This window comes from Tachypleus tridentatus, chromosome 12 (genome assembly GCF_004210375.1).
Source record: "Tachypleus tridentatus isolate NWPU-2018 chromosome 12, ASM421037v1, whole genome shotgun sequence".
Taxonomy (NCBI): Eukaryota; Metazoa; Arthropoda; class Merostomata; order Xiphosura; family Limulidae; genus Tachypleus; species Tachypleus tridentatus.
The window spans coordinates 129,174,821-129,186,254 of NC_134836.1; the positions used below are offsets into that span (position 1 = coordinate 129,174,821).

General features: G+C 31.1%; 1 protein-coding gene across 2 annotated transcripts; it reads right to left on the reverse strand.

The window, feature by feature from the left end:
- Positions 1-377: 377 nt before the first annotated feature.
- On the reverse strand, positions 378-10,831 carry LSm7 (U6 snRNA-associated Sm-like protein LSm7). Of its 2 annotated transcripts, none has more exons than XM_076472210.1 (4): positions 10,700-10,831; positions 9,151-9,262; positions 7,679-7,750; positions 378-871 (listed from the first exon to the last, which is right to left on the reverse strand). In XM_076472210.1, exons 1-4 carry the CDS (start codon positions 10,700-10,702, stop codon positions 732-734), a joined length of 327 nt encoding a protein of 108 aa, XP_076328325.1. In that variant the 5' UTR covers positions 10,703-10,831; the 3' UTR covers positions 378-731. The 2 variants fall into 2 exon arrangements, with proteins under 2 accessions (XP_076328325.1, XP_076328326.1); XM_076472211.1 differs by lacking the exon at positions 10,700-10,831 and adding an exon at positions 10,611-10,633.
- Positions 10,832-11,434: the final 603 nt, after the last annotated feature.

Here is an 11,434-nt window from a genome sequence, read left to right on the forward strand (position 1 = left end):
TTGGTTACCAAAGACATTTCACACATGTACATAAATGCAAATATTTTCAATGTAATTACTACAATGTTTTCTCCTACAGGTTAAAGGTTATTCTTTCATGTTTACAACTATTTCACCTTCAATTTACTCATGTTTTACAGCCTAACCAAAATGACTGTTACAGATCTCTCAGTAGTAACAAAAGTACTATATATATGGCTTTCATAATGCTAATAATATAGCCAAGGAACAAGGTGTATTTAGAACTGTGGCAATTTTACTTGAGAAATATCGCTTCTTATACATCACACGTGTGTAATTAATAATCAAAGTGTGCAAGGTTTTTTCTGAACTTTTTACACAAGTTATTAAAAATATATAATGTGAAAACCAAATATATTAATAATCTATTTTAATAAGTTTTAAAAACCTGGAGATAAGCCACTACTAATATATACAAAATTATAAATACGACATTTCTTCTAAAAGAGCAATTCCAATATTTGCATTAATCCAGAATACTAAAAACAATCTAATTTTTCTAAAATGACTTCTAACCTCGCAATTACACAACTGGTGTTCATTTATTCATGATACAAATATTTTTATTACACCTTTTCTTAATTTCACATACAAAACTAAGAGCTCACTTGTTCACTCATTAACCTTCTAACAAGTGAGGCATGACAATGAAAAGAAATAAACACAGTCTTGTGTTTTGGTACACAAAGGGAACAAAGCCTCTGAAGAATCTAGCCATCATGTTGAATGAAAGGATTTGGTATTGACTCCAAACCATCCATGGGACAAACAACTACTACTGCTGTCCCTCTACAGACTACAAGTCCTAAGGTCCTTGTATCCTCAGTCAGTTTGAAGGGGTCATCTGGATCTATAACAACATACAGTACTAAAATGTTTTAAACAGTTTTCCACATAGTTATCATAATCTTTATTGTATGTTTTTGAAAGCTGTAAATAAGCTGAATATAAAATCAATGTTGAAACATGTTTCAAAATGTTTTAAGTATATAATTTTCTCTACAAGTGGATTTTCTTGTCATCACTAATGTTGAAACATCATTTAAAGTGCAAAAAATGTGCTATTCACAAAATAGAACTACTACTGAAAATGTCTAATAATATACGAGAAACAATTATTTCAGTATTACTTCAAAAATCCAGAAATATTTGAGGTTTTCAGAGTTTTTGTCCACAGATACATAAAAACCAGCATGTTTCATTTCTAATTTTATTACATAATACTTACATTTATATTATACATGCTTACAATTTGACTGATTCTTTGGTAGATTGTTTAGGCAGAGTATTCATGATGAAACTCTGTAGAATGGATGGCAACTGGCTATTGTGGAGACAAGTGTAGAGGACAACGTTTCAAAAGTCTTCCACCTTTCATCTTCAGGTCAATGTGTGTGCGTAATGTATTGTTGGTCTTTTATAGTGTCCTGGTAGATTGTGGAGGGTGTGTTATGATGGTATGGATTATCACTGTTTCTTATTAGCAAGATTTCCTGTAGATTCAACCAATGGTATCCACAGGTTACTCACCTCTATTCTGAAATCTATGTTTAGTGAAGGCTTAATAGTGTTAGTATAAAATGATTCTCTGTTTTTTCTTGTCTTCCAGAAGTTGTCTGTGTTGATTATTCTAGTTTTTGCCCAGTTTATTCTGTGTCCAGTTGACATCTCATGCTCTACAATGGCTGAATTTTGTGTTTTCATGAGTCTTGTACTATCTTTGAGTTCTTTTATTCATATCGTGAGTTTTCTTCCTGTTTCTCCAATGTATGTATTGTTGCAGGAACACAGAATTTCACAGATGATGTTTCTGAGATTCTCTTTGGTAGATTGCTGTTTATTTGTTACCAGGATGGACCTTAAGGTATTGTAGGATTTCCACCGGACTTCTATGTTGAATTCCTTGGCTATTTGTTTGAGTTTTTCACTGAATTCAGTGATGTCAGGAAAACCCACTTGTAGAGAAATATATATGCAAAAATGGCACGTTTGGGTTGAGAAAATATTTTACATAGAAGAGCGAACAACGTTTCGACCTTCTTCGGTCATCGTCAGGTTCACAAAGAAAGAGGTAACTGATCGGAAGCTGACCACATGTTTGAAAGGGGTTGTGTAACTGAGTGTCGGAATGTAGAGGGCGGTGTTAGATGTTTGAATATATAATTTTATTTATTTTATTATATTAATATAGGTATAAAGGCGTTCCTTTATATTGGTATATATTGGGTTTAAGTTGTTGCATAAGTAAGGCTTCTTTAATTTTGCGTTTGTTTATGTTTATTTCTTTATTTAGTATTTGAGTGTTTTCTGTGGTTATGTTGTGTTTATTTGACTTGCAGTGTTCAAAAACGTGTGAAGGTGACTTTTTATGTTCTTTGAATCTGGTTTCCATTTTTCTACTTGTTTCTCCAATATAGAAGTCGTGGCAATTATCACATTGTATTTTATAAATAACGTTGGTGTGGTGTTTGTCAGTGTAGTTTTTACATAGTATAGACCTCACTCAGTTTTGTGCCTGGTTTTTGAATAAATTTGGTATTAACTGGAATGTCATATTTTGTTACTAGTTTTTGCCAAATGTTGGTTATTTGTCTGCTGATGTCAGGAATATATGGTATACAGCAGTGTATGGTTTTGTTATTTTTTTGATTCGTGAAATATATTTACTTTTGTTGGTTGATTTTGCTTTCTGTCTAGGTGTGTGCGTATAATGTTTTCTACGGTTTGTGGAGGAAACTTATTGATGTTGATGAAGTATTGATTTATTTTGTCTAATTCATTGTTAATTTTATCTGGTGAGCATAGTTTTATGGCTGTGTTTATTTGGTTTCTTAGTGTGTTGAGTTTTTGTTTTGTTTCATGTGCTGAGTCCCAAGGAATGTATAGTCCAGTATGGGTGATTTTTTGGTGGATTTCTGTTTTGAATCGTGTGTCGCTTCTTGTAATTTTGAGGTTAAGAAATGATATTTTTGATTGCTTTCTTCCTGTTCACATGTGAAGTTAATGTTGGGATGTATAGAGTTAATGTGATTGAAAAAATTAAGTATGTGTTCTGTAGATTTGAATCCCTCAACCGTGTCACCTAGATATCTGTACCAGTATAGTGGTGGATGTAATGCTGTGTTAATTGCTTGTGTTTCAACTTGTGTCATAAAAATATTGGCTAGAACTGGTGATACTGGGTTGCCCATGCTTAGGCCATTTGTTTGTATATAGTTTTGGTTGTTGAACATGAAGTTTGTCTTTATCGTGGTGAATTCTATGAGGGTTGCTAATTGGTTACTGGGAATGTCTATAGTTGGGTTAGGGTCTCGGATATAGAGTTCTAAGGCTATCTTGCAGGCTTCAGTGGTTGGAACTTCTGTAAAGAGGGATATAACATCGAAACTGGCCATTAAGGCTTTATGATTAAGTTGATTTAGATTAGACTTGAAATTAAAAGAGTCTTTGATGAATGAGCTGGCTGAGAATATTTGGAGAATGCCCTTGCTATGTATTTACCAAGAGTGCAATTAAACGGTTCATATGTGGACATTATTGATCGTAATGGACAATCTGGTTTATGAGGTTTGGGGATGCCGTATATTTGTGGTGTGCATGAGTCGGTTTTACGTAGGTAGAAATAAAGTGTTTGTGAAATTGTGTTGGCTTTTTTCATTTGTAGTAGTAATTTGTTCAGTTGTGTCTCGTGTGTCTTTGTTGGATTTGTGTGTTGGTTTAAATTTGTTCGTGTCTGATAGGATGTTCTCGATTTTATGGGTGTATTCATTCGTGTTCATTATGACTATAGCGTTACCTTTATCTGCTTTTAGAATTTTTATGTTTTTGTCTTGTTTTAGTTTTTAATGGAATTAATGTCTCTTTTTGTAAGGTTGTTTTTTCAGTTTTCTGTTTTGTGAAATTATGTTGATGGTTTTGTGAGAAAATTCTTTGAAAAAATCGTTTAAGATGTTGTTTTTAGGTGTTTTCTGGAAAATATAAATTTGTAATTACATTCCTTGGGGCTCAGCACATGAAACAAAACAAAAACTCAACATACTAAGAAACCAAATAAACACAGCCATAAAACTATGCTTATCAGATAAAATTAACGATGAATTAGACAATATAAAACAATACTTCATCAACATCAATAAGTTTCCTCCACAAACCGTAGAAAACATTATACGCACACACCTAGACAGAAAGCAAAATCAACCAACAAAAGTAAATATATTTCACGAATCAAAAAATAACAAAACCATACACTGCTGTATACCATATATTCCTGACATCAGCAGACAAATAACCAACATTTGGCAAAAACTAGTAACAAAATATGACATTCCAGTTAATACCAAATTTATTCAAAAACCAGGCACAAAACTGAGTGAGGTCTATACTATGTAAAAACTACACTGACAAACACCACACCAACGTTATTTATAAAATACAATGTGATAATTGCCACGACTTCTATATTGGAGAAACAAGTAGAAAAATGGAAACCAGATTCAAAGAACATAAAAAGTCACCTTCACACGTTTTTGAACACTGCAAGTCAAATAAACACAACATAACCACAGAAAACACTCAAATACTAAATAAAGAAATAAACATAAACAAACGCAAAATTAAAGAAGCCTTACTTATGCAACAACTTAAACCCAATATATACCAATATAAAGGAACGCCTTTATACCTATATTAATATAATAAAATAAATAAAATTATATATTCAAACATCTAACATTGCCCTCTACACTCCAACCTCTTTCAAACATGCGGTCAGCTTCGGTCAATTACCTCTTTCTTTGTGAACCTGACGATGACCGAAGAAGGTCAAAACATTGTTCGCTCTTCTGTGTAAAATATTTTCTCAACCCAAACGAACCGTTTTGCATATATATTTTTCACTGAATTGTTGCAGGTATGGAAGATAAATAATGGTAGTGACTTTCTGATCTTTTCTTTCTGTCGTGGTTTTCAAAGAGTTTTATACAGAATGGTTACACCTCCTGCTTCATCAAAAACTCCTTGAAGAGAACAAATGGACACAGAATAAACTGGGAGAAAACTAGAACCATTGACACAGACAAATTCTGGAAGACAAGAATGAATGAAACCTTGGTAGGGGTTTAGTTTAGAGAGAGAGAAATCTGGGGAATTCTCTCTCCAACAGGGGTGTTCAGGAACATTGTAGTTCCTCTTTGTTCCTGCTTATGGAAGATTATTTACCCATATGTGGGGTTTTTCTATAATTTAATTTGGCTTATTTGAGGCAATGAAATGAGGTGGGGCAGTATGAAAATGTTGAGTGAGAATGCTGAGCGAGACAAAGGAAGCAAACAAGTCTGAAGCCCACAGTCAGAAAAGAAACAAGCCGCAGACCAATCCCACAATAATTGTGGAGCGTCCCATGATCAGACCCACTTTCACAGGACAGGTGCTGAATATTTTACCTGTCCTGTGCCCAGAGCTGGAAGACAAGAAAAAATCAAAGAATCATTTTATATTAACACTATTAAACCTTCTTTAAACAGAGATTCCAGATTAGAGGTGAGTAACCTGTAACTACCATTGGTTGAATCTACAGGAAACCTCTCCAATCAGAAACAGTGATAATCCAAACAATCATAACATGCTCTCCACAATCCACCAGGACACTATGAAAGACCAACAACACCTTACACACACACTGACCTGAAGATGAAAGGCAAAAGGCTTTCAAAACATCATCCTCTACACTTGTGTCTCCACAACAGCCAGTTGCCTCCTGTTCTACAAAGTTTCATCAATTTGACTGGTGATATAACCATGATATAACTTAGAATAGACTCAGCACATCTTCACAAAATTTGGCTTTTCATAAACAAGTATGTTGGTCTGAAATTATTAAACTATTGAGTCAGTTTGTGTGAAAGGTGATTTTCATGCAAAAAAAATAATAAATAGTTCTTATTTTCATATGATCACTCCTATGGCACCTTATATATGAATGTCTAATATTTTCATGTTTTTTTTGGTAAAATATTTTTTCTTCCTTAATATGTATTGTAGTGAAATCATCCACAGTCAGGCTGAAAACTATGGGAAAAAAAAGTCCAAAATTTTTTTTTGTAGAATAATTAAAAATTCTAACAAACAGTTTATATGTTTTCTTTTATTGTCCTTTAAAACATGTCAAACAAAGTTATGTCATGAAACAGCCATTTGTGCGCATTCCTCAGTGGAATTATTTTCATATTTTAGCTACTTTTGTTAAAATAAACAACATAAAAGTAGATAAAAACAACCATAACAACCTAAATTTTTTAACTTCCTTTAACCCTACGTGTGTTGTTTAGTAAGCCTATTTTTCTAACTTCATTGATTCTCCTGTAATTTGTTGCTTTCAAATATGCATGTTAGAATATAAAAAAATACATCAGATACTATTAGATTAGAATGTCCAACAACTATTACAATCTATGGAACACTCTAGAATAAGCTATAAATAAATTTAAATTTCACTACTTCTCTGAGCAGTATCTTCAGGATATTTCAGTAGAGTAATAGAAGGTTGAAATTTTATATACTATAGCACTTGTTTCTAATTGTTTGAATAATCTGTAACTGAGAAGTGCAGATTATACATTTATTTACAATTATGAAATGGAAACTTAGAAAATATAAAAAACTGAATTATAAACTATGATTTGATGGCAAGCTAATTGAAATACCTGACAAGTGAAGTAATTTAAGTTTTGAATGTACCTGTAAATAGGAATATCATATACACACATACAATGTATATGTAGAAAATAGTTAATAAAGATGGTGACTTCAATATAATTAAGATTATTTCTAGTCATGGCAGAAACTCTGTCAAACTTTTATATAATTACTTGTTCAAAAGATTTTGAATAATAAATATTGTACACTTCTAGAGTAATATCCATTATAAATTATCACACAATTGTACACTGGGTCTTGCAATTATTGTGTCAGTCAATCACTACTGTTATAAAGGACATGATTTTATCAATATAATGACTAATAAAATTTAGGGTTAACTTTTAGTATGTTTGTATGTAAAGTTACAACAAATAACAGTTTTTATCAACAAAATAACTAGTATGCAACTTCTCCATCATGAAATTCACAAGAACAACAAGTTTGTATAATTAGTATAATCTACACAAATACTTTATGCTATTCTCCAATCAGGCAGCAGTTAGTTCCTGGACTTACAATACTAAAATCTGAGGTTCTATTCCCTGTGGTACACAGAATGCAGACAACTCAACACTGTTTAAAAACCTAATAATGTTCTATTATTCAAATGACAGACACTAATTTAACATTTGGATGAGAAGTGCTACAATGTTAAAGAAAGGTGAAACCTTAAAACTGATGAACTTGTAATATATAAAAGTTATTATCAAGTGATTTCCGTAAAATTGAGGAACTTGTAATATATAAAAGTTATTATCAAGTGATTATTCATTGTCAAGAAGATATTAGTGAGTATTTATTTTTATAAAGTTTACTATGAAATATATATGGGTTACAATGTTGTACGAGTTACATTGAATAATTCATAAATTTACTTTATACTCTAGTAAGTATTAATATAAATAAATTTATACATGCAAAATGATTCTGGATAAATCATGCAGAGAAAAAAAAACCTCACCTCGTAAAAACTCTGTAGTGTTGTCAAGTACCAAATTCAGGAGAGGATCGTATCCTTTTAAAATACCTGTAGCTAAGACAAGGACACAAAGAAATTACTTCCATAGAATTTGTTCTACTAGGAATGTAGATGAGTTAACTGCTATGCACACATTTCTAAGTAAATGAAAATGCTTACAAAAAGTACATTATAAAATTCCTGAAACAAACAAAGTTTATAACCTTTCACATGTTATACATCTTATTCAACACAACCCACATAGACAGTGGGTAACGTGAGTTCAAACAAAACAACTTCAGTGAGTGGCACTGATTCTTAGATACCCAAAATTATTTCACATCACAAACACTACTTTTAAGAAGTAATTCTGTAATATTGGTTTTAATGAAAACAACATATTAACATTCATTATTAAAATATAATCAACAGACCTTTGTAACACTATCAGAATATAGTTACATATTGTGTATATTATAAATAAACATAAGTTTAAAACCCTTGAAACTTAGGTTAATGAACCCTACATCCCTTTGTAATAAAGTTATGTCAAAACAATTCAAGTTTAAAAATCCTGTAATAAAAAACATATGAACAGATAAACTTTATTTCATTCACCTTTGTACAACATGGAATCTGTTTTAGTTGTTAGTTCAGTCATAAAGCTATGCATAATTATATCTATCTAACAGTCATAAAGCTATGCATAATTATATCTATTTATTTCTCTTCTTCATCCTAACATAAACTTTTGTGAGAAAAAAGTTGAGTCCTAATTTTCTTTAATGTACTGCTTCAACTACAGAAAACTAGTTTTAATAAAATCACAATTCAACTGGAATGGTAAAGCAACTTAATAAAAAAGCTGCTATACAAACAGTTTTTTTAGTTTTGACATCCTTTACTCAAACTACAAACAATCAGTTAATTAAACACTCAGCAGACTAACTGGTTAATTAATAACTCATTTTTCCACTAAAATATGAAATTCAATGAAGAAACAAATGTAGAGACCTGACTGTTTCTCTCTCTATTTCTACTGTAGCAAACTAACTTTACTGAATTCACTATCAGTGATTTAAATAATTAAAACAGGGTGCAAAACAAAGATTAGACTTGGTCTCCACATAAATTATTTTCTTCACTTTAATTCATATTTTGGTGAAGAAAAGTTAAGAATTACGTAAATAACCAGTCAGTTTACTAAATAATAATCGGAAATTGTGATGGTATGTCATGTTTTATCCAAACAATGAAGTGCTTTATGTTGTTAGTAGTAAGTAAAGAATTATACATTAAAATCTAAACTAAAATAAAGTATGAATAAGTTATTATGATTCTCTCTAAAATGTTGGTTACAACTGAATTATTCAATAGTACATTTCACTGTATTCTTTCACAATAACAAGCTATTCCACCACAACAAATAGGACTTGTGGGTTAACAAAAGTAGGTCTTTGCCTGTAAAGTCTTACCTTCACGCCCACCTTGGAATTTAACTCTTATAGGTTTGTCTAAGTATTTTGATAAATCAACAATTCCTTCTTTCCTTCTCTTTTCTTTATCTGTTCCTGATTGTGACATAATCTAAAACAGTGGGATTATTAGTTAGTTACTCATGGTACTTTCACATAATTGGAGAATATGAAAATAACTGTACATTTCAAAAATGTCATTTATTACAACTGTGGTTTCACCATTAAAGCCACCATCAGGTACACACTGAACTAAATGTTAGATTCTGGGGATATCAAAGAGCAGACACAGTAAAGTGATGTAAAAACATTTCTCATACAGTAATTGTATTTATAATATTCTGAAGAGTCCTTTAATATTTAATAATCATTTAGTTTTCACAATAAAAGTGTTAAAAGTAATTATTCTAAAGGCAATAGTTATGACAAATTTCATCATGTAACTCAGTAAGAGCTATAAATATGCAATTCAGTTATTGTGTTTTGATATCACATTACTAGAACCTTCTGTATTTCTAATTCCCTTAAGTGAGTATTGTTACATCATAGCATCTAGTTTGTAAAAAGTTCTAGGCCTCCATTGAGCAATGCATATATACGTGTGTGTGTGTGTATAGATAGATAGACAGATATGTATTGACCAAGTGAAGGCAAGTTAAGACAGGACACCATAACAGTAATATTTAAAACGAGTTTCACAGTAATAGTGTAATAACAGAGTAAAAAGAGAATAATTTGTCTTGTCAGTTGAATTTTAAAGTAATTGAATCTATATGAAATTTTGACAAGAAAATAGATTATTTGGAGTTTTAGATACAACTGTGCTATCCATAGTGTTAAGAATTTTTGTTCTAATGTTTGACTTGTTTTTAACACATTATATTAAAACGTTAATTATGTGTTGTCCATTTAATGCCAACAAGTCACAGACACCTATTGTAACAAAGGTGGCCAATACATTAAAACCTGACATATCTATTTATATTTATTAACAATGCAAACTACAAGTGCAAAATTGTGCAGAAATGAAAAAATACTTAAGTTTTTCTTCTCAAATTACATTGAATTTAAAGTAGTACTATAAATTAATGCAAATGCCTACAACAACTAAAAATGCAATGTAAATTTAAAACAATAAATTTAAATAAAAGTATGTTCAATAGGTTATTGATTTATAAACTTTTTTTTTTACTTCTTACGAAATCATCAGAGAACAGCAGCAAAACGAAATGTTAAAATAACATGGTCTCGCCACATGTTAATAGATATCCCGAAGATATTATAAGTGTACATTTAATACGTATTATAACTAAATGTGTCTGCTGTTGACAATGTTACAAAAGTGAGAGAAATGTATACTAACGTATCCAATTAATATTAAATAAGCTTGAATGTTAATATTTATAAGCTAACAATTAATATTAATAGGTATATATTTCTAGCCTAAACAAGATCAATACCATTCTAAGTTTACAATATATGCAAAATGACGATAAGATCTGTATAAATGTAATTCATTTAACAACGAAACCAAACCACCAAATCTTACCATTTTGTATTCGTTTTATTGTCCTGCCGCTTCGCCTAAACGAAGACCTAAATTGCCCTCTTGTGATGCAATAATTAGTTAATGACATATGAAATATATTACAGAAACTATGAATGTACATATATTTCTAATGTAATTATAATATAATTTATTTGATAACTAAAAAGAATAACTAATAATCAATTGAAAATGGTTCTTCGCAATAACGAAAAAGCCACTTAAGGTAAAAATGTATCTCAGGACGCTTGGTATGGGTGTTAACATTTTTACCAAATTGAAGCAGAAAACAACGTTTCGACATTCTTATTTTGGTAAAAGTGTTAATAGCCATGCCAGCCGTCCTGAGATACATAAAAATGTTTCTTAATGTATCAGATAAGCAATGTAACAAAGAATACACACTTACCAGATTTGCCTAAATTTACAAATACATGCTGCTATATCACAAGAAGTTGCATATAAAGCTGTCCCACACTAAAATCGGGAGTTAGGTTCCTCGCTGTGGGTCCCCCGCTCGTACAGCGGTAAGTCTATGGATTTACAACGCTAAAATCAGGGGTTCAATTCCCTTCGGTGGACTCAGCAAATAACCTGATGAGGCTTTGCTATAAAAAAAAAAACACTCTGCTCGCTGCGGAAAGAATGTGGAAAAAAGATGACCTAATTCTTCTTTCACTATCCACTCATTCAGTCCGTAAATAATTTCAAACAGAGCCTGATATGACTTCTATGTAT

Excerpts from the sequence above, each read along its gene's own strand:
- LSm7 (XM_076472210.1), bottom strand. Across the intron at positions 7,751-9,150 it reads ATTCCAAGGTGGGCGTGAAG|CTACAGGTATTTTAAAAGGA; the intron begins GTAAGACTTTAC and ends TCCTTGTCTTAG. Across the intron at positions 872-7,678 it reads CACTACAGAGTTTTTACGAG|ATCCAGATGACCCCTTCAAA; the intron begins GTGAGGTTTTTT and ends ATGTTGTTATAG.